This window comes from Musa acuminata, chromosome BXJ3-1, assembly GCF_036884655.1.
Source record: "Musa acuminata AAA Group cultivar baxijiao chromosome BXJ3-1, Cavendish_Baxijiao_AAA, whole genome shotgun sequence".
Lineage (NCBI taxonomy): Eukaryota > Viridiplantae > Streptophyta > Magnoliopsida > Zingiberales > Musaceae > Musa > Musa acuminata.
In genome coordinates, this window is record NC_088349.1 from 10,083,971 (window position 1) to 10,108,352 (window position 24,382).

The 24,382-nt window shown below is 37.0% G+C and overlaps 1 protein-coding gene across 2 annotated transcripts; it reads left to right on the plus strand.

Moving 5' to 3' along the window:
- Nucleotides 1-355: 355 nt before the first annotated feature.
- Nucleotides 356-22,590, plus strand: LOC103991980 (phosphatidylinositol 3-kinase, root isoform). Of its 2 annotated transcripts, none has more exons than XM_018829747.2 (19): nt 356-976; nt 1,054-1,174; nt 2,364-2,460; nt 2,578-2,674; nt 4,524-4,682; nt 4,824-5,033; nt 7,432-7,610; nt 8,119-8,266; nt 8,957-9,052; nt 10,067-10,202; nt 11,502-11,623; nt 13,743-13,937; nt 14,077-14,247; nt 15,305-15,442; nt 16,721-16,875; nt 18,994-19,137; nt 21,371-21,518; nt 21,608-21,794; nt 22,300-22,590. In XM_018829747.2, the coding sequence occupies exons 2-18, from the start codon at nt 1,072-1,074 to the stop codon at nt 21,743-21,745; spliced, it is 2,436 nt and encodes an 811-aa protein (XP_018685292.2). In that variant the 5' UTR covers nt 356-976; nt 1,054-1,071; the 3' UTR covers nt 21,746-21,794; nt 22,300-22,590. The 2 variants fall into 2 exon arrangements, with proteins under 2 accessions (XP_018685292.2, XP_064992772.1); XM_065136700.1 differs by having other exon boundaries at nt 392-426.
- The last annotated feature ends 1,792 nt before the right edge of the window (nt 22,591-24,382 follow it).

The window sequence follows — 24,382 nt, forward strand, 5'->3', positions numbered from 1 at the left end:
CAACATTATGCAGACACATAAAAGCTAAGATTCGAATTGTTCAGATCTTAATAATTATATTGTTCAAGTAATTTTAGGATTTTTTCAAATCTAGGAATATGATGATAACTAATTAATCTCACTAATTAAAAGTATGTCATTAAATTATGTAATATGATCTGTAAATTTCTATCTAAAACTTTAAATTATGTAATATGATCTGTAAATTGCGGACTGGATGGGCCTGGGCCGGTTGCAGGACCCAACCAGGTGAAACCAGTTCGGGTCCGGTTCGAGTCAGGGTCCGACTGAACCAGATCTGCGCGTGCGGTTCGGCTCAACGAGCTCTGTTTCATCGCGCCCTGATCTGCCAATCTCCCCTTATCTCCCGCCCCTCTCCTTTGCCGTCAGCGATCTCCCTTCGTCTGCCGACATCGACCGTCACCTGTAAGTTGTTTCGTGTCCGTTTTCACGGGCCGCCTCCCTCACATCCGACGGGTTCCGATAGATCGCCTGAATGGGAGAAATCTGGAGAAACCCCTTCGATTTCTTTTCCATTGCAATCTTGTCGACCTGTGGTTTCGTGTACGTTTCCGGCGGCGCCTTCCTCATCTCTGACGACTTCCAGTAGATCGCTGTGTTCTGTTAACGGGAGAAATTTTGAGAAATCCCTTCGGTTTCTTTCCCGTAGTTATATTTTGTCCATCTGTAAGTGGGTCCGTGTCCGTTTCCAGCGGGCCGGACAGTGCCGCCTCCCTCATCTCCGACGACTTTCAGTAGATCGCCGCCGCGCTCCGTTTCCTTTCCATAGTAATCTAGTCCACCTGTAAGCGATTCCTTATCCGTTTCCAGCGGCCCCGACAGTGCCGCCTCCCTCATCTCCGACGACTTCCAGTAGATCGCCGCGGCGGTCCTTATCTTTTTCCCGTCGGAGAAATCTGGAGAAATCCCTTCGATTTCTTTCCGTTATCTTGTCGACCTTTGCTGAGCCCTGAAGGTAATCTTTAATTTTTGTGTGTTCGTCTGGAATTCGCCTGCTTATCCCATCCCCTTGTTCTTGTTCGATGATAATAGGCCACCTTTCTCTCTAATATGGGTGGAAACGAGTTCCGTTTCTTCCTTTCTTGTGACATAAATCTTCCCGTGACCTTCCGGATTGAGAGACTCGAAGGTTGTCTGCCTAATCCTCCGGCTGGTAAGTCTTCTTCATTTCTGTTTTGTCCTAGGGTTTCATGATTTTGAATGTTTCAATTTTTTTTGTTTGCATAAAATATCTACTGGTAAATAATGCAAATATAGATACATGCCAATATGAAGTTTGATGATATATAATTTTTTTCCAGCAGAGAGTAGAACAGGGATATTATAAAATTAGAATTGATGAAAACAACTTTAGAAAGTAAAAGAAAATATTATCATGCTCATTGGGCCAAGTGGGAACATCGAAAGGACATTCATGAGTCTCCTGTCAATGCAGTGCTGTGCCAAAATATTATTGGCATGTGCTATGTTGACATTTGGAAAGGCTAATTTCTGGCTTTTGACGACCAACATGGTTAGAATGGTAACAAATAATTTGATGCCATCGAAGAACAATACTTGGATTAAGATATTAGCTTAAGTAGGACTAATTTTAAACACAGGTGTAACTAAAATAATATGGAGAGAGAATTGAACATAGTTGAAAGCGATAGTCAAGGATCTTTGAATTAGAAACTCTTAGTATGAATTGGTTTTCAAAGAGAAAGGGGAGATCAAGCAGACATCATAAATATATTTGAATGAGATGTTTAAAATGTAGACAGTCACTCGGAATATTGTGTAATCATTAGATTGCTTATATCAGAAAAGAAACTTATGTGAAAACTACTATGTCAATAATTTATGGTCACAGTTTTGTGGATCAGGAATGATATATGTAAAACTGTACTTGAGATAATGATATTACAATGAAAATCTTGTGGTACTAGGAAAAATAGAATAACAACTGTTTATACATTTTGAAAAATGAGGGTAACAGCGACCAATAATCAAATAAAAATATTTAATGAGGGTTAAACTAATCCAAATAGGACCTAGAGATTCACTAGTAAGACAAAGTGAACTGATTTATCTAATATGTTGGAGACAGAAGAGTGTAGAAAAGACTTGGTTAAGAGTACTAACAAAGGTCACGTTGATGTCTTGATGATTAAATTATTTAGTGACACTATCCTCAATAGATATCTGTCATGAGAAAGGATTCATCTGTGTATCTCCAAAAGCTTTGTTAATTGTTCTTTTTATTGTCTGGACCATGTAAGTTGAGCAACATTAATTCTTCAGTTTTCTTTCTTGTGATACCATTGTTGGATGTCTCATGTCTATTTTTGCCAATTTTTCAGAAATTGATTCGCCGACTGGGAACAGAAATGCAGAGATTTTCGTGGAGTGCACCTTGCACATTGATGGGGCTCCTTTTGGATTGTCAACAAAAACAAGGTTTTCTTGTCCTTTTACCTTTTAGGCATATGTTATGCATGATTAGTTACTATATATGGTACCTTTTTGATCTCTTAGTCATTGCATGATTTAGGACATTTGTCAGTCTCATGTCAGGTTGGAAGCATCAGGATGTCCATATTGCTGGAATGAGCTTATTACATTGACTGCAAAGTACCGGGACCTGACTTCACGTGCCCAACTTGCTTTTACTGTAAGTTGTTCAGTCCATTTTGCTTTTATAATATATATATATATATATATATATATATATATATATATATATATATATATATATATATATATATATATATATATATATTGTAACTTGAATTCTGTGAGTTCTTCAGATTTCAGCATTAGAAGCTGTAGATCATTTTCGTGCACTTATGTAAGCATTTATTTACTTGCTTAGTTTTCTGGGTGAACATAAAAGGAAAAGAAAATCATATTATATTTAGCATTACTCTGCAAATTTCACTTCCTCATCTTCAAGGAAGACAACCTTTAAATAATGAATTCTTTTATCACCCTTTTCAGTATTTTGTTATTAAAGACCATATTCTATGGAGGTTGATTATTTGATTTGTTAGATTGCTGCTAACACTTTGAGAGGAACTTTCTTGGACAATTTTTCCTTAGATTGGTATGCTAAACAACATCTTGTCATAGTTTGAGCTCTTAATTTTCTTCATCGAAGGATATGCAGCTGCATATATCGCACATGTGCTACGAGGTACCTTCGCCTCTTGCATGCTAAGTCTGCTTTGTCCTGCTTTGGAGCAAAAAGTGGCACAAGTTACATGCATTTGTCTTTATTATTATCCTTTTGAACATCTTTAGTGGTAAAAAAAACAGCCCAATCAAAACTCCTCACCTGAAACATTTTGTGGTGCTCGGCTTCGCCTCGCCTCCGTGGGTGCTTATGTGAGCACCTGCCTCTTGACAACACTACTTTGTGCTAATATGCGTTTCACTGTACAATAATTATTTTATGTTATTGACAATCCCAGTAAACTTGTACCATATCAGAAAGACAAAAACTATACTTTGACTTGTAACTATCTTTCTATGAGTTCTGTTTCATGTTGTGACTTGATAGTTACTGGCTGATGTGACACACATTCAGGGGGCAAGAGGGGGTCGGGATCAGTGATGGCATGTTTTTGGAAGTGTGCTACATTTGAAACTCTGCCTTAAGTGGGGCACTGAGTTGTGGCACACAGCACACAGCACACAGCATATTGCTTGTTGTACTTACAAGATACTCGAGGCAGCTAAATGCTAATATTTTGTATAGAAGCTCACATGACTAATCTCTTGTGATTGTCAAAGGGTAATATGATTTAACAAAAGCTGTTTACTTTTAAGGTTGATTCTATTAATCGTGAGTCAATCGTATCAAGAATCTCCACAGGACAGGAGTATGAGAGCCTCTTTTACTACTTATTGGATTATCACTAGTGTATGTTCATTTTAATTTTTGTTGATAGGTTCCTTTACTTGATATTGTCATTGCTGCTTGTGCACCTCTGTAAAGCCTACCATCGCATTGCATATGGTTGGATGTTAAGTAAATTGTACTTTATTCATCATGCGAGGTGTCAAAGCAATTAAACCTTGATAAATTTACCTGGATTTCTAAATAACAGCTTTATGACATGCTATTCCAAGTTTCAAATATATTAAGTTGCCTATATGTGATTTAAAAATTTGACCTTGAATCTGTACCAACACCTCCATAGATGTCCTTAATAAGATGTTACTATAGAAGTTGAATATGAATAAACTTTTACCAAAATGAGAAAACTACCAGGTTCCCTCTTTTAAATTCATATATTCTTATTCACTATCTAATTTTCAGTTTCAACAGTTAACTTGTTTTTTACAGCTTTGCTCCTGATTTAGAGAAAGTCACTGGTTTTGGTTTGATGAATCACATGGAATTCTATTTTTTTAGTATTTCTATGATTTTACAATGATTTTTTCCTCATGTATCTTCTTGAGCTCATGGTTGCCTTCAGTGTTCTAAAAGCCGAGTTTATGGCTCTCTTTGCTTGTAGGTTTGGGATGTCTCATGTGGTAATGACAATGGTTTAGTTGGTGGAGCAACAGTTTTTCTTTTTAATAGGAAAAAACAGTTGAAAACAGGGAGGCAAAAGCTTCGACTTTGGCCTGGAAAAGAGGCAGATGGAGCAATTCCGACAACTACACCAGGAAAGGTTATTGTCAGGTTTTAGTTGAATTCTTTTCTTCATGTAAATAATGGTCAATGAACCCTAGTTGTCACTTTGTTACAACAAATCGACATTCATGACATTTTCTATATTTATGTATCTATTTAAATGCTTACAAATTGGCAGGTCGCCAAGCATGAGCGTGGTGAGATAGAACGTCTGGAGAGGCTTGTAAACAAGTATGAAAGGGGCCAAATACAACAGATTGATTGGTTGGATCGTCTTACCTTTAAAACTGTTGATAAAATTAAGGAAAGAGAAAGCATTACGAGTGAAAACTCCCACCTTAGCTTGGTTGTAAACTTTTGCAGCTTTGAGCACAGGGTTGTTTTCCAGGTTAGTTCTTAAGAACTCATTGGTTCAGTGGCTTTTATTTGTTAGCCAATATCTCAAATTGTTTGCATTATGTAATTTTATCTTGTAGGGTTTTTTACTAATCACAGAAAACATATTTATTAACATTGTTGTTTGATTGCTGTAATTTTGATCAGAACTTCAGTTTGGTGGCAGAATTGAAGTATCATTTTTTAGTAATTACAAAGTTAACTTTGGAAAAGTTTATCTTTTAGAAATTGATCACTTCTATGAACTTTTTGCAGTTAGTAGCAATTTCACCACTATACAATCTCTCAGAGACTATTCAAGTGATTTAATCAAGATTTCATGTGCATCACATAAAAAGAAGAAAAAAAGCATTATTTCTACCTTAAGGCAAGCCTTGGCATCATGATGGTGTCGATCCTTCACAAACTTGGATGACCATAATTCGAGTCATGAAATTGCACAATTTTTTATTTTCCCCTCACCTTGCATTGGTAGGATCTGTACTTGGTCACACCTTTTTTACGATTGTCTTATGTACTAGGCCACTCTTTTTTTATGTTTTATTGCCATAATATTTTTTCCATTGTATGAATGCAAATTTAGCGCTAGAAGTCTTATTCATCACCAAGTTAGATAATCTAACAAGATTATGGAATTAACTTGTTTTGCATATCAGTCTTTTCCCAAGTGATAAGGAACAGCTTCTTCGGAACAATCAATTCTGATCTGATCGATCCAGTTAATGTGGATCTTGATTAGCCACTTGCGAACCTGATTTGTAACTTTCTAAACTACTGCTGGCAATTGGCCAAGGCCACCAAGCTGAATCAGTTTAAAATTGAACAGAATTGGCTGATCCAGGATAATGATTCAATGGATTCTAGCAAATATGTTTTTGCTAGTTTAAGAAATAGAACAAGAGAGAGCAGATGATGTCGGAGGAAAGGGAAGAGGATAAGGGGAAACACATAACCTGTCTTGTTGCTGCCCTTTATATTTCATTGAATTGCCTTTTTCTTCTCTTATTGCTGCAAGAGATAGCAAGAGAGATAGTAATAGATGAGGGGATCTGTGGGTGTCTTTGAATTCACATGAAGACTGGAGTTCATAATTTTGCCTTCATCATTCTATTTTTATATTTTAGTTTTAACTATTTTAAAATTAGATTTTGTAATAAAATAGTCTTTTGGGTATCCAAACTTTTATTTTCTTCAATATATTTTTTATGTGTTCTTTGTTTTCCCCTTTTATTTGAACTTTTGATTTGTAGATTAATATTTGCTCATTCTGATTCGACTGATCCTAGGCCATACACCAATCCTGACATTGATCCTGATCTTGTGAACCCTGTTTAGGAGTTTATCTAGTCTTCTCCTACATAGTGTTATGAAGTAACTGTTTTCAGTTTGTTTGTCTTGTTCTGTGTTACTAATGCCATGAAATTGCACAGAATAGATGTTGAGGTTTCTTGTTAGGATCACTCTTCGAGCTAGCTTTCAGGATATGATATATGAATCCTGGTGAGGGAATAAATGTTCAGTGGCTTGTCAAAGTTTTGATAGATGAAACATAGAATTATATCCTTTATTAGGGAATAAATGACAAGTTTGGGTATTGCTGCTTTCTGCTCAAGGGCTTGTTGCATGCTTAGCCACGTAGCATGATTTAACTATGCCCTGTCCTTGTTTTAAATACTATTGTCATCTCTTTGTTTAGATTCTTCAAAGCTGTTTGATGAATAAGGTCTTGGTGCTTAGATTCTGTAGCTTCTGCATGATGAGCATAGATTTTATGTAATAAGGAATTTTTTCTTCCAGCATCAGCAATTGATTCATGAAAAACAGGAATTCAGTGTCATAAATGTTGCTGGGGAGGTTGGCAAAATATGATGGCAATAGTGATTGATAGGCCATATGCTCTTTGATCCATTTCAATTGTTTGGGAAGAGCTTACTTGTCACTGATTAAAGACCTCGTACGTGGTTTAATTTTTCTGTTGTCTTGGAATAGTTGGTATACTTTTGGGTTTCTAGGTGAAGAGTGAATTTCAGTGTTGGTGAACATTTTTACATAAATTTGTTACACAATTGCAAATTAAATCTGTTTATGTTCTTTGGTTCTCTTTCTCAACTTTAATTTGAATTAGTGGAATTTCATCCAATAATTTATATTTAGTTATTTGATTTGGGCTTAAGGGACTGAACCCCTTAGTAAAGTGGCTTGAGAATTGGTTGTCTATTTTTCTGTTTCTGGTAATGTAGCATATTAGGAATAGAAATGTTCTTGCTATTTAAATTTTCCCTTTATGTTGAAGTTGTCTTGATTTGTTTATGCAATCTGTCAATGATCTATTGACTCAGGAATCATTGTTTTGTGAATTGAGATCACCCATTTATTTGCTTGACTTGCAGGAGTCTGGAGCGAATTTTTTTGCACCATCCCCTGTATCTTCGACAAATGAGCTTGTTACTGTCTGGGATCCTGAAGTTGGAAGGACAAATCCTTCAGAGCACAAGCAATTAAAGCTTGCTAGAAGCTTGACTCGTGGGATTATTGATAGGGATCTTAAACCAAGTGTTAACGAAAGGAGGTAATTTTAGACTGCAATTATGGCATTTATCATTTCATGTAGCATTTCTATACCTTCAGTACCTGGCCTTTTTCAATCTGCTTTTCTGAGGTAGTCTATCTGTGATATTGTTCCATACCTGACATTGTTTTCACATTTTTAACACAAGAATTTCATTATGTTTTGTGCTTGAACCTTTAGGCTAATAACAAATAGCCTAAAGGAAACATGAGCTAAAGAATGCACTTTCATGGTTGTGGGGACGATGAGATAGTTTATGTACGTTACACCACAGAAAGTTCCTAGCAGGTTATTTTTATGCCAAATGAATCTTGTACTTCTGTTATGAGGCATTTCCCCCTAGGCTTGAAGGCAGAAAAAATGTGTAGGAAGTACTGGCTGTCATCTATTTTTTGTCCAATGAGTATGGATTATGATGATTAACTTAATCCACAAAAGCACTTCTATATGCAAAGGCAATATTATCCCTTTCCTTCTAGCTTACGATGATGCATGATCTGGCATGAAGGTTAATACAGGGAATCCTGAAGTATCCTCCAACACGTGCACTAACTGGTGATGAGAGACAATTATTGTGGAAATTTCGTTTTTCTTTGATGTCAGAGAAGAAGGCCCTCACCAAATTTCTACGCTGTGTTGAATGGAGTGATGTTCAGGTTAGAATCTTGTAGCTCACTGAGATGCTACTTCAATATCATATTGTTGTTTCTTTTCAAATTTGCTGTATTTCCTTGTCTTCTCTGAGTCTTCTGTGAATTAATCTTGCATATGTCCATGAAATGTTGCACTTTGTGCATATGCTGCTGATTAATATCTTTCATCTAATGGTAATTATTTTAGCATGTAATCATTCCCCATTATAGGAGAGTTGGATTACATTTCAGAGTGAATTTTGGAGTTTTTGGTCTCTGCACATTCATCTGATACTTGGACCTCTAGATTTTTTCTGTCATATGGACTAAATGTGATCTTTTCATTGAAAATATGCTGCTTCAGTGCTTTAGATCTGTCATGTGTATTTTTTGTATATATTAGCTTCATATGGTACTTAGATTCTTACAGCTGTTCATCATGTCCATCGAAGTTGGCACATTCCTTGGGAAATGCAAATTTTAGTATTAATATATTTTTTTAATTTATGTACTTGTGTTATATGACTGTCCAAATGCTTCAGCATTATCTAGGTACATTAAAGAAACAATATTAGTCTTCATGATTGATATTTTGTACTTGTATAATTTCGTCACCAAATGTTCCTGATATATCTCTTTCTGCTATATTACACATTTAGGAGATTCATCATTGATTTTTTAACTGCCATTTAATTTATGATAAATCTTCCACAGGAAGCAAAACAGGCAATTGATTTGATGGGAAAGTGGGAAACCATTGATGTCACCGATGCATTGGAGCTTTTGTCTCCTGTTTTTGAAAGTGAAGAAGTGAGATTATAGAAAGCTTTTGTTGTTTCTGTATAATGTTTAGCCTAGATACTTGTGTCATTGACTAGTGATATTTGTCCAACTTTCATTGAAAGTTTAATAAACATTGTCTGATAATCTGATATGGCTATTGCAGGGATGGTACTCATTTATAATAGTGTATTCAATAGGCTGGACTTTTAATTCACTTCAATATTATGTTTAATGTTGCAATCTCACTTGACAAACTTGCTAGGCAGGTCCATTCTAGATTTATTTCTCAGTATAACTTATCATCATTTTCTAATGTTGGAGCATCACAGTTAAATTATAGGTTTCTGCATGATAGTTTCTCTCACTTAGGTTTGATGTTCTCCTCAATGTGCAACACGTAGCATATGTATCTTAAAATCATATCCTACAACATATGGGACGTATATAACCGTAAAGCAACTTCAAACCATGGTATCCCTTGTACTGTTCATGATTAGCCCTTTCATCTTCAATCTACTAATTGTCAGCTAATTTGATTAGAATATTTGATGATTTTAAGATTTCTTTAAGATACTTGTTTTGCTTACCTTAATACATGCTAACATCTCATCGTTATTGTCTAAGAATCTCCCCCATGAATGACTTCAAAAGTGCTTTGTACATTTTAGTTGGACTTCATAATTATTTGATCTTGTTACATGGATGAAACATAATTCTATGATATATGCGATGTTAACAATATCTTTTAGAGCATATATATGGATTATCTTGAAACCAACTAATGTAATCTAGAACTGACAGTGGTTGCTGCAAATTGACACCACTTCCTGATATTTTTAGTATTAGAGGTGATTTCATATTGATAAGTAGCAGCTATTCACATCTGATCCTGATGGATGAGAAGTTGACACACATGATCAATTACCTAAATTACATAAATATTTTTACTAGTTATCATGAACAACTGCATGTGATTCATTTTCTGATATGATACTTCAGTTATCAATTACAAATTCCTCTCGTTCAATGTGTTCTAAACAGGTTCGTGCATATGCTGTGAGTGTTCTTGAGAGGGCTGATGATGAGGAACTCAAATGTTATTTACTTCAGCTAGTGCAAGCTCTTCGTTTTGAGAGATCGGATAAGTCTCGCTTGTCACATTTTCTTGTGCAACGCTGTATGTTATTTTAACCCATTACAAATTCAAGTGCCATTAGTACCAAGAACAGTTGCAAGACTGCTTTTTACATTTTTGGTTGTGGATATTTAACTATGTAAGCATATTGTATATTTTGTACTTAAAATTATACTTTCCCTTGCATTTCAGGTCATCAGGATAAGTAGTCTGAGATTTGGTAGATTTTTGTTTGTGAAAATATACAACTTAGAGTACAAAAAGGTAATTGAGGCATGTGATAGTTAAGAGAGGAAATCACTTGACTATGAAATGACAAATTGACCCTACTAAAGGATTTTGGGAATTGGGATTACCATAACGGGTAACAAGATGGAGATGTCAACTGTCTATTCAATGTCACTTAGCACAGTTAGAAGGTGAAGTAATTTAAACCAGAGAACTTCTTTTCACTTGTATTGGTACGTTACGATTGGTATTTACCAGTCCCGGCATGAACCAGTACATGGTCCCAACCCATTTCAGGATGTCTTGTCCGGGTCATATATAAAAGAAAAAAATAGTTCTCACACTAATCTTCCTAATCGCAAACCTGAACATGTGATCTCCCTGCCGCTGCCTACCTCCCTGCTTTCCACCACACATCACCGACCAGGTATGCTCCTCTTCTCCTCCTCCTCTTCCTCTTCCCCCACTGCCACAGCATCTTCCTTCCTCATTCTCCTCCATCTTCCCATCTTCTTCCTTCCTCTTCCTCCATCGCCTTCTCTTCCTCCTTCCTCCTCTTCCTCCATCACTTCCTCTTCATCCTTCCTCTTCCTTTTTCTCTTCTTCTTTCGCTTTTTTCCTCCTTCACCACCACCTCTTACTTTCTCTTCTCCTTTTTGTTGTTCCTCTTTGAGTCTTCAGTACATGTGTACCAGTCAATACTCCGACCGGTAGAGTACCCCACTATGGGATTACAATCCTTGATCCTAGGTACCTGTTTGCTCAATTAAGATCAACTTATTGTCGCCTTCTTTGCTCGTTCCTTTGCTGAGTGATTGTTGACATTCCTTCATTCTGCTCTTCTACTGATAAATGAATATTCATTCACTTCAAGGATCTTTGATGATTTGGTCTTAGTGTCTTTCATTGGGTATTGAACATTTTTCATTTTTATTATTATGAGATAATGGTTATCTATTAATGTTTCTTTTATTGGGTATTGGACGTTTTTCATTGTTATCATTGAGATGATGATTATCTATGAACATATTTTTATTTCCTAACATTTGTATAGGCTTTCCTTTATTTTATCTATTTAACTTTTTTGTGCTGTTTCTTCCCTAACTTTTACAGCTTTATCAAATATCGAGATAGCTAGCTTCCTTCGTTGGTATGTAGCAGTCGAGCTTCATGATCCTGCTTATGCAAAGCGTTACTATTGTACTTACGACATGCTGGAAGATAGTATGATGAGAGTATAATTTTAACTTTCTTTGCAATGCCTTTCTTTTCTGTTATTTCTCAAATTATTTTGTTAATGATGTAATGCAAATTTTAGAACATAATAGGAAGCCACATGTCATGCACATGGATGTTCCTTCAAAGGACTACTTTGGAGTTACTTTTTGGAGATGATTAATGGCTTTATACCATCTCTTATCATTACCCAAATTATCATAGGGCTATGGACATGACATTTTTTCTGGCCATTTCGGTCAATGTCTTTAGTTGTCACTACGCCTATACTCTATCCCTACTAGACTACATCAGCATATGATGCCATAGTTGTCACTCTACCTAGAATCTTCCAAGGCTGGTCAATTGGCACTCTGCCTGGTAGCATACTCGTATATCATCCAAGGCCACCATTTTTATTGGGTTATTATCTACATGATCGTGGTCTCAAGTCAGGTATGATGTCATATCTGTCATGAAACATATGTGGAACCTCATGATAGATATGAACTTTTTTGATTACTTGGTCCAATAGAAAAGTCTTTCATATTACGAACATGGTGATATATGTATAGATGTTGTAGCCATCGTGTTTCACTTGCCAACATGAGGGATTCTTGTGATACAATGAGCCGTAGCAAAAACATAAAAAATTACAGGGAGACTGGCACCTGTGTGCCATATCAAAGATCCACTAAAATTGGAAAAATATAACTCCACTAAAAATTGCTACTATGCGTTAATGTACTATAATTTAGTCATCAGATCAAATAACTAAAAAACAATATTGAATGTCTTTTAACCTATTAGAGGCAACAACTCAAGTCTACAGAAATACCTAGCACTTTTTGTAATTTGTTAACCTTCAAAGACTTGAACAGTTTAGGAGAGGGACCAACCTAACCCGCTATCTCTTATTGTCTCGCCTTCACCAAATATCTCCATCTCCAGCAACTTATTGTCTTGTCACCTCTTTAACGTTCACGATGTTTGCATGGCCACTGCCCCCTTCTCCTTTAACACTGCTCAATGACAGTCTCTACTTCTTCCCTGCTCTTTCACCTTGTTGCTTTTCTCAAAATGGCCTCTCTCTTGTTCCATTTTATCCTATCTGACCATCCATTTGAGGCAATTTTGCCTCCACTGTACCCCCTAGAAGATCGAGATGAAAGCCTCTCATTAAAATGCTTGGACAATTGTCCCTTTGCATAATGTAGGGACTTCTGGCTTGGTCACATCAGATTCATCAGCAAATCATCAGGGATGTTCTATGCCACATCGTGATGTACAAGTTGGTTTCGCTCTTTTTCTGTCGTATCACTGTCTAGTGAACAGCTTAGGTGCATATCTGTTGAAAGTTAGTCAATTTTTTTGATAGAATTTTCCTTTTCAATGTATCTATGAACCAACTAATGACATGTCATTTTCTTAAGAATTCCATCCATTGTGTTTATTTTTCTATTTAATGCTAAAAAATCATCCTAATTAATATTCAAGAGACTTTAATTTATGTTCATTAATAATACAATGATAATTATTAAATATGCAACTTATAATTAATGTTCAAAACTCTAGTTTATTTGTCTATATTGTAGATTTGAAACTCCCAAATAGTTGGTACTTTATGGTTTTGTTGTTGTACATTTGAAACCGATGTTTAAATATTGTGTGAACGTTAAATATTTGAGATAACTTTACAGAAAGCCACATGGTCATTTCAATGTTGCTTAACATGCATCATTGTTATAGTTGGTATTTAAAATGTAAAATAAGAAAAGCAACTGGAGCCTCTTGCACTTGGTTGCTCTTCTTTAATAAAAGATTTTGACAAGAGTCCAACACTGTGTTTGATAACTCTGCATGACAGACCCATATAAACTTTTATTGGCAGTTCATTGCCTTGATGACAAATACTTCAAATGGATCTGAATTAGGACTGATTGCAAATTTAAAGGAAATACGACTCCCTAAACCCCACATTGGTTGGAGTCTCATGCATTACACTGCCTTTTTTTGTCTTGAAAAATAAAAAAAGAACAGATTCAATTTATTCAACAAATATGGTCAGATTTGGTTTTTTTACATGAAGTGTTCTTTCTTAAGCTTTTAAAATCTCAAAATTTCTTTTTTAATAAACAGTTGGAAGCTGGTGTAAATCAAGATGAAGATGGATTTAAGTTATGGCAAAGTTTGGTCCGTCAGACGGAATTGACAGCTCAGTTGTGTTCAATTATGAGGGATGTAAGAAATGTACGTGGTGGAACACAAAAGAAAATAGAAAAATTAAGGCAGCTTCTTTCTGGACTCCTTAGTGAGCTTACCTATTTTGATGAGGTAGCTGTTTTTGCTTCAAGGTTTACTCTTTTGTTAATTAGAGTTGGTTGTGAACCTGTGATATCTTTTTCTCTTGTTTATTGCTCTGTTTCCTCTATTGACAAATTTAGTGTTCTCTATTGTTGTTGATGTGTTTCAGCCTATTCGATCACCACTGGCTCCTGGTATCCTCATAACTGGTATTGTGCCAACAGAATCATCCATTTTCAAAAGTGCACTGCATCCTTTGCGTCTTACATTTAGGACAGCCAGTGGTGGAACTTGTAAAGTGATCTTTAAAAAGGGAGATGATCTCCGCCAAGATCAGTTGGTAGGTTGCTTTTTTTATTGTATTCCTAAAAAGGAGAATTTTGTACCTTTCAGCCTCATGCCTTGATTTTTTAAGGGTTATCATTCTTGTCCCTGGTAACAACTCTCTGTTGGATGAGATTCAAATTTCCTTATTTTCCAATGCTCTGGCAAACACAAGAAAATAACTGCACATATTCATATACTCTTTTGTCAGTGTGCGTGCCCTTTTTTTGCATGGATATGATGTTGATCTCTGGAATGTTATATCTATAGGTTATCTGTTCTTTCATATGGTCTCTCTGGTGTTCCCTTATAAATGTGAAACTAGTTTTTATTTTTTGGCAGTAAATCATCTAGATAAACATTTCTATTGTTTCTGTATTTGTTACCAAGCATGCTAAAACCATAGTTCAAAATTTTCTTTTGCCAGATAAACCGACATCAAATTGTCTTAAGTTAGAATTCCCATAGAAGTCAATCTTTTGGCTTCTCTCTATCCTCTCTGACTTCTGAATTGGAATTGGTACTTTGCCTTCTGGTTCATCCTGTTATTTTTGGATGTTAACAAGGTTTTTCTTTTATCTTTTAAGTGGTCACATTTTTACCTTGGATGCAATTTTTTTTTTCACGGCTATTAAAACCAGTCATTCAAGTGAGCCTTTTTAATTAAAGCTACAATAATTTTCTGACGTTGTAAACCAAAACTAAACTTGTTCTTCTGACTCTCTTTTTGGGATTTACATTTTTCTACAGCCATGTGTGCTTAATTTTTCTTTCCCTACATGCTTCCTACCTGTTAAGGGAGGTCCTGCGTTGGGGCTAAACTTAGTCCAAAACACATTGGCAAACTTTGTCCAGAACAGTTGACATTTAGAAGAGTACATTACATTGAATGCTTTCTATTAGGAGCTCCCAGCTACATGGTTTTACAAAGTTGTTATTTTTTGTTCATTTGCTTTCCTTTTTCTTGTGTTACTTTGACTTTGAAATCCGTAAATTAATATTGGTAGTCATGATGCTGGTCGAGGGGAACCTGTTACGTGCTGTATGAATTTGATTTGGTCGCACTGGTGCAGGTTATTCAAATGGTTTCTCTTATGGATCGGTTGCTTAAGTTGGAAAATCTTGACTTACATTTGACCCCCTACAAAGTTCTTGCTACTGGGCAAGATGAAGGAATGTTAGAATTTATTCCATCCAGCTCCCTTGCACAGGTAACTTGAAGTTCTTGCAATGCGTAGACAACTGCCTATGGAAGCTTGTATTTTTATGAAATGCAATGCTTTTGCTAATGAAGTTTCTTGTTGTGGTTGGTTATTCTTTTCTTGGAACATATAGTTGGTGAAGGTTCTACGATATAATATTATTTTCTAGTGTGACAATGTTTTCAGTCCTCTCCAACAGTCTAGATGGCTGCTACTTCGTTTCAACCATTTGCTGCCTTACCACACGGTCAATGGCAGGTGACTGGAGGGGCAAGGCAATGATGAAGAGGAAATATAAACCACATATTAGACAGTATGCTTAGGTTAATGTGGACCATATCTATGTGGAGCCATCTATTCCACTTATGTGGTAATTACATATATGGAGATTAAATCAACTTTATGTGTAAGCTAATCCTATCATATGACTGCATATGTAGATTTGGCCCCTTTGACTGCATTTTGGAAAATTAGATTATTTGCAAAGTCAGGTGTTCATGTATCTCAACAATCTGTTCTAGGCTATTATCCTTTGTCGTCCAATTAACACCTTAGAATAATGGGAGTTCTCCTGTGTATATATCTGTCCTTTATCTGTGGTCAGATACTAATCTAGAGCTGATACTAGCAAACCAGATTTCTTACCTGGGCAATTAATTTTAGTTTTTGATGTTTAGTCAAGGTAAGATATTGCCGAAGGTTAAAAGGTATGTATTCATTTTTAAGCTGTCAATACGAATATATGTCCAAAAGTAGGCAACTTTCCTCTTCCCACAGATTAAAGCCATCTAACCTGACACTCTTACTATGAAAATGTTTCACAAACAAAAATAATTTACATTTGAAGAGCAGAAATGGCCCAAGAAGGTTGCTACATTGCACAAGAGAAGATCTTGTCATCAAAGTGAAATTTTTTTACTATAATGCCAAAGCATTTTAGTATATATGAGTTTGTCTGAAGTTCTCTGGCTCTTACCATGGTAAAATGAAGATGGTTCTTTATGGTGTTTTGGTGTTCGACAAACTTTAGATTCTTATAATGTGTGATAAAATTTAATGGTGTCATTGCATCATAGAGTACTTAATGTAGTAGTAGTACATGGGTATGGTCCAAATAAGTATCATGTTCTACAATTTTGTTGTTTTATTTTGGAGTGATGGGTTCAATAAGCATATTCATCTGTTCCAATTTTATATTCATTTTAAGTCTTTGACAATTTTTTTAATTTCGAATTTAGTATATTTGTATAATTAGTTTCACACACTGACTGGGTAATGGTATATTAGATTTTGTCAGAACACCGTAGTATTGTGAGCTATCTACAGCGGTTTCACCCTGATGAAGATGGACCATTTGGCATAACAGCTCAATGCCTTGAAACATTTATAAAAAGTTGTGCAGGCTACTCAGTTATCACATATATACTGGGTATAGGTGACAGGTGAGGTTGCTTCGCTTTTTCGGTCATGTCCTTTCTTGTGAAAACATCATATCTGATTGTGTTTTATGCAATTTTTTTATATTTAGAGTGACATTTCCGTTTCTAAACATGACCAGTATAATCAATGGATTATTTAGGACAATGCCAAGTGACATTTCCGTTTTCGTTTTTATTTAGAGTAATATAGAGGGTACAAGTATAATCGATGGATTATTTAGGACAATGCCATTTGATGTTGCTAGTATGGCATCAGTATATCATTTGGTCACTTCTCGTTATTTTTTTCTGACCAAGGAGTTTTCTTGGATGATTATTGTTGATTTTTACAGGCCTTTTGAAATTTTTGCATGCAAGATACTGAGACAACATAAATAAAAAAATTGTGTAGGAAAGTTGATGATATTCAGATGGATTCAATGTTACTAGGAAAATAGAATAAATGTTATGTCCATGACCAACTAGTGGCAGTTCTGATCGAGGACAGAAAATGAGGGCAACTGTTTAGGTGTCCTGGACCTTGTCCAAAGTTATAAATGAACTAATTCGGTATGGTGGGTCAACTTATACAAGTGATGAGAGGAGCGGTAGAGGAAGCGGTATGAAGACTTCATGCGAAATCAAAATTAGGAATTTGAGAACTCTGACTAGTGACTTGCTCTTGGTAGAGCTCAATTATGAGCCAATATTCCTGTAATTAATTCCATATACTTGTGTTATATGCTTGTTGCTGTCATTGTATATATCAAGGTATGCAATACCGTATCGTACCGGTGTTTCGAGGTTTGCTCGGTACGGTATCGTGTACCGAGCGGTATACCAGGGCATACCGAGCGGTACACCTAATTTAGGTGTAAAACCTGGCGTACTAAGTAGTACACCTAATTTAGGTGTAAAACCCTCCGAAAATATCTGAAAATAAAAAAAGGTTAGGATAGAGTTTTTAAGTTAGAAATAAATATAGTAATAGCATAAGTTTAGCAAAATCAATGTAAATTAGGTAAGAATAGTATCACATATCTTTTTCGGACTTCGAAGAATATATTGTGCAAGGTTCGTATTTCAGTTAGTATGGATTGTCTTTATGTAAACATACCTGTTGATTAGAAAGATCTTCCTCTTAATCTTCTCAAATCAGTCTCGATTCAATTCACAAATCGTTGTTTTGTAGAGTTTAGGAGAGCACAAATGTGAGAAAAAAAAATTTAAGATAGTTTAAAAGATTATGAGAATGTAATTGAGTGAAATATGGGAGAAGAGTTTAAATACTATGAGAAAGGGCTCCAACGGTCAATTTGACCGTTGGAGTACTGTATCATTGTTACCGAGCAGTTTTAAATATTTCTTCCTCTTATTATAGCACTGCTATATTATAGCACTATAGCACGTTCCGTCCGGTAGCGGATGGTCCGTGTACCGGTATGCTATCGGATCGGTACGTACTGCTTATACCGGGCGGTACTATTCGAAATTACATACCTTGGTATATATGACCATCTGACTTAAGGATAATAATTACACACATTCTAATATCCATTTCATATTTCATTAGCTTCCAGTAATAAAATCCTTCTTTCTGTCTCACGATCAAATACATTACAAGAATACAATACTTCCTATGGTGCCTTATCCAAGCAAAACATCTCTTGAGCCGGTTAGCTCTCTTTGCGGTTCTTGGCTTCTCGCATTAAGCATGAGTTTCTAGGTGCCCTTTAGAGGGGAAGAAATCCTCCCAACTCTCGTGAACTTGGATTTCCCGCTCAGTTTCCGCATAGTTGTCTGATAACCATTTCATGTTCCATTAGCTTGGGTGCAAAAAGAGTAGTAAAAATTCACTTAGTGTAATGAAACAATTCCTGGTGGAATAAATGTATGCTGTGTTGTCTTAGTTTTCCATTCTAGAAGTCTCTGTTTATAACTTTTCTCTCTTGGAAGAGTGCTTTTCCATGTTTAGAAGAGTCTTGTCTATTTGCTCGGTGATTATAACTTTTTGAACTGTATTTAAATTCTTATGCTGACACTGGTATCATTTTTCATCAAATTGTTGAATATATTTTAAACAATATGGCAATTTCAATTTTCTGAGATATAATGAAACCAAAGTGTTAATCATGGCTGTAGACATCTGGATAACCTCCTCCTTAGAGATGATGGTCGTCTATTTCATGTGGATTTTGCCTTTATATTGGGTCGAGATCCCAAGCCATTTCCACCGCCTATGAAGCTTTGCAAAGAAATGGTCGAGGCCATGGGTGGAGCAGAAAGGTATACTGATTCATTGTTTATAACTTGTCACCTTTATGTAGTAGTACATATGCTTTATAGAGTTGATGATAAAAATGCAGATTCTTCTTAATGCATATAATTTGTCGTGGTATTGTACTGTCATGGACCTCCTTGCTTATGCTGCTGAAACCAAAATTCTTGATTGCCACAAATATATGGAATAAATTTGTTTTGTGCATTTTCATTCTGAGAAACTCTGCCATGTGCATGCATATGCCTGAGCACAAATCTTGCTTGGACCAGAACATATTGTAAAGCATCATTTAATTCATGACATGGTCATTCAAATTGCTCTCAACTGTTTTATATGTTATGGCAGTTTGCTGCAGTACTATAAGTGGTTTGATTGATTTTGACATTGCTGAGATCATGTGGATGACTAACAACTACTTTCTCTTAGTCATGGAATGCGATTTCACCTGTACTGGTATGAAACGGGCAGTATATACCAGTCGGGGTATGAACCAGTAGGCCCCCATATTGGTGGTCCTGTTTGACCCATTAAAAAGAGGAAAAAAAACCATTAAACAACTACAGGTTTAGGGCTAACTTTCATGAGCCCTCTTCACTGTAAATTGCCTATCACTACCCATTGCCGCTGATTTCGAGAACACTCTCTCCTCTTCTCCTCCTCGTCCTCTTCCTCCTCTTCTTCCTTTTTCTTCTTCTTTGTTCCTCCTTCCCAATGATTGCAAAAGGCGCTCGGGCGCTCGCCTAGGCGCTCGGGCGAGGCGAGGCGAGGCGAGGCCCGAGCGCCTCGCTAATGTCCCAGGCGGCGCGCTTCAAACAGGCGCCGCCTAGGCGCTGGGCGCTTCGGGCGAGCGCCTGGGTAAACCAAGGCGACCGAACCAGAATTTTAGGTCTGGTTCGGCCCTGGTTCGGTTGTTAGTTGGTTCAATCGAACCAACTAAACCGATATAACCCCAACCCTAACCCTAACCCAACACTAACCTGCTGCCGCTGCCTCTCTCGATCCCGATCCCGATCGCGATCTCGTCGCTCGCTGCCGCTACTCCCACTGCCGCTGCTCGCCGCTGTCGCTGCTCGCGCCTCCCGCGAGCCCTCTCGCTGCTCGCGCCTCCTGCGAGCCCTCCCACTGCTCGCGTCTCCTGCGAGCCCTCCCGCGAGCCTTCCCGCTGCTCGCGCCTCCCTCGAGGCCTCCCGCTGCTCACGCCTTCCGCTCCCTTTCCCTTTCCCGCTGTCGCTGCTGCTGCTGCTGCCGCTGCCGCCGCTCGCCGTTGCTGCTGCCGCCGCTCGCCGTTGCTTCCTCGTTTCTCCATCAGGCTCAGTATACTCTTAATATTAAGTTTATTTGAATTTTGAAATGATTAATTTTCTGTTAATAGATTAATAATATATTATTTTGATTTTAATGTTATTAATTTTTATTTATTTAAAATTATTAATTATATTATATATTTTTATATTTTAGCGCCTCGCTTCGCTCGGGCGAGCGCCTAGCGCCTCGGGCGTTTGTGGACCTTGGCGCCTTTTGGCGCCTAGCGCTTTTTAAATCACTGCTCCTTCCTTCTTCCTCCGTCACCATCTATTCTTTCCTCTACTCCGCCCTCTTTGAACCTTTGGTACATACCGGTGTACGTATCGGTTTGGCCATGGATCAATAATGTGGTTGGTACGAGACAGCAGTCCTTGCTCTTAGTAGTGTACAATGGATGAGTATCAAAAAAGCATGATTCATGTATCTCTAGATAATGTTTTCTTGCTCTTATCTTGTGTATTTTTTTGTCTGAAAGTATTAGACTGAAGATTATGAGCAAAATATTTGATGGAATAGATAAGAAAACTGATGGCCCTTAGCACATGTAATTAATTATTATCATGATAAAATAAGATATTGTGGCTTTTACAAGTTCACCAGTATTTCATCTTTTAATGATCAAATATATGACACATCATATAGTCACAAATGGATGTGCTTCTGCTATATGTAGGATTATGCATTGGCAAAACATAAACCCAGCATTAAAAGGTGTAACTCCCGTGTGCTTTGCATCATTCTGCATGTTATATTAATGCACTGTCATGTTATGAAATGTCATATTGATCAATGCATGAAACTACATGCTAAAAGTTTGCTCAAGTTATATCCTATTTGTTACAAATTTTTTTGTTGGATCAGCATCTTCATCTAGTTTGTTACAATTTAGAAGCTAATATGCACATCATGATTTAGTTCATTCCTTCATTGCAGCCAATATTATACAAGGTTCAAATCTTATTGTTGTGAAGCATACAACATTTTACGAAAGTCCAGCAACCTTATATTGAATCTCTTTCACCTAATGGCTGGTTCTAACATCCCTGACATAGCTTCTGATCCTGAAAAGGGGATTCTCAAGGTACTCCAATCCTGTTTCATTGTTTTAATATGAGATCCAAGTCTGATAGATGTTATATACATTCATTAAATGGTCATGTTTGTGATTAGCTTCAAGAGAAGTTTCGATTGGATCTGGACGACGAGGACGCCATCCATTTTTTCCAGGATCTCATAACTGACAGTGTTAGTGCATTGTTTCCTCAAATGGTTGAGACCATTCATCGTTGGGCTCAATATTGGCGGTGACTGAAGTTATCGATGGGCCACTAACATTCTGTGGGCATGCAGAAACAGAGTTAAGTTATCGTGTACCTGTCTTGTGCTCTCATTTTCATCTTGTTAGTGTGAATACCTGATGCACATTTTTCCTTCTAGTTCCGTAATAAATTTCATGCTACTTTCTGTTGGTTGCAGATGTTTTTATTCTTTTTTTGTGAATATCACAATTATATCCTTGTACCATTTTTTACCTAGTTCTAATTTGTGTTCTAGTAGATAATTTTGTTGGACGAGTCTATTCTTTAGGTGTAACCAGTCAATGGTTCTTTCTTCTGGTAGAAATCTTCCTCTTGGGATCCTTGAGGAAAGCAAACGAATCCTCCCTCCCTTGCAGAAAGAAAAAAGAAAGGGAATCATCTTTTGCTGGCCGTGTGGCATGTCTACTATCTTATGATTTTGTTGTTTGGTTGTCAGTAATTACCATCTCATTTCAGCATTTCAACAACATTATGTCGGTGCTTAGCGCATTGTTAATCATCCATGTAGCACTTTGGACCTGAAAGTTTTTGATCTTTTGCCAGGTCGGTTTCTGGAGACACCTGCAATGAGGCTTTTTTTTGTGGTCAGAACAACTCGCTGCCGCAACTCAGATTGTAAATTAACTATATGCTTGTTGGTATTTTTATTATCGGGGAAGATTGTGGTGTAAATATGTGGTGTAATTAACTATAAGCCCAGCATAGTCATGCGCTGCCAAAATAGTGATGCAGAGTTATATATGTGCTCACAGTTACACATTGGTCTCCTGCTATGCTTCTTTTTGTTTGTGCAATTTTACTATCAATTAATATACTGAAATGTTGAAGGTTTCAGCCGACATAATTAGCTGGTAAAGATTTTTATAATTTATCGTAAAGCTATGAGTTCGAATTTAATCTTTGTTATTTACTTTTTGTATAAAAAAAATTTGATGGTAATCAGTTAATGACTGTTATCAATTTTGTGATAACGTTATGCTGTTGTCATAACGTGATGTGAGACATCATGCCAATGATTAATCCATGCAAACAAGAATATTACGTGATTTGAACAGTTTCTTACACTGTTAATAAATTAGTACAATCAAGCGTTAATATCTGGTTGAAGTTGATCTCAACATAATCGGCAAGGAAGTTGGTAACTTAAATTTGTAATGCAAGAAGGATTGTAATAGAAATTTAAACGAAAGAGTCAGGCCACCGCAAGTCCCGAGATGGGGACGTATGTCTAATTGTGCTAGGGATTAATTTACCAAACCTCAAAGTCTTCACATGTCTACTTCGAATTCCACTGGGACTATTTGGGGGCATTTCCTCCCTTGTTGATGCTGTTAAAAGTATTTTTCTATATCGATCATCTTCCAGAAGGTTGGACGGTTTCAGTATTTATTCCAAGGCGTAGGAACCCGATATATATATATATATATATATATATCAAGGATTGTGCAAGATGATAATTGCCTAAAGTCCTTGCTAATAGCATCCTCCTCATTTGGATGCTTTTATTATACCTATGGAACATCAAGGGGTATGCCATTTAGATAATACTCTTTATTGCTCAAGAAACCATTCATTCTTTCTATAATTCCAAATGCACGAATCCTTAGGCGAGAATATTTCAATATATTCTTGTAGCAGTAGGTGAAAGAAATCACGTATAATGATTATGATGAGGCCAGAGTTGATGTCCCCAACTGAACTGATAGAATAATACGGATGCCACTGGAACAAAGAACTCGACAGACCAATGGCTACCGCCCACCATCTGACTCTTCTTCCTTCTACTTAAAAACGGGATATCAAACAACCGCATCAAAGCTCGGAAATAGCAAGCAGTCTACACTGGTCGAGATAACTTTCCAGGTCTCAACGAGCACACACCACCATACAATTAGGTCAAGAAACAAGGTTTGTGTTCACTAACCTGAGCAATCATGTGCCTAAAATGATCTATCAGATGTTAAAAATACTTGATAACACTGCGCGACTGTCCAAGCATGCAGACGTCAAACACAGACATGTAGGTAAAACAACTCGGTTGCTCATGTCCACACGCGCAGCGCGAGAGAGAGAGAGAGAGAGACAGACAGAGACAGAGAGAGAGATTGAAAAGTCTCGCCATGAGATATCGTCAGAATGAAAGCGAAGGAAGAGGACAATTAATACCAGCGGACGCGTTAAAAGGTCCAGTATGATCTCGGTGCCTTCGGATGCCCAAAAGTCTTCCATGCTCTATGGGGACGTCAAAGTCTTCGCCGACGTGTTCACGCGTCTCAGCTGCTGCTCCTCTCAACGCGGAGGCCAATGCAAGAAACCGTGTCCGGCAGAAGAATCTCCACCTTGTCTTTGTTACAACGAAGTCTACTGATGAAATCGTTTTCGTTGGACACTTCTGCATCACGAATTGTTTCTTGTGCGAGTTGGCAAGGAAGTTAACGCCCTCATGTCTTCATCTGATTGGTTCGGTGGAACGTTCAGCAGCCGATTGATGGCAGAGTGCGTTAAGAGCTTCTAATCTGAGAGCCTTTTTGCATTGAAGAGGTGTGCTCACCGTGACGGTTAACGGATCTTCACCGCGTGTTCGTGGGAAACGGAGAGAGGAGATCAGAAAGAGAGGCCGTGACGG

Excerpts from the sequence above, each read along its gene's own strand:
- LOC103991980 (XM_018829747.2), top strand. The coding sequence starts at position 1,072 with ATGGGTGGAAACGAGTTCCGTTTCTTCCTTTCTTGTGACATAAATCTT. Across the intron at positions 15,443-16,720 it reads CATCCAGCTCCCTTGCACAG|ATTTTGTCAGAACACCGTAG; the intron begins GTAACTTGAAGT and ends ATGGTATATTAG. Across the intron at positions 16,876-18,993 it reads ATACTGGGTATAGGTGACAG|ACATCTGGATAACCTCCTCC; the intron begins GTGAGGTTGCTT and ends TCATGGCTGTAG.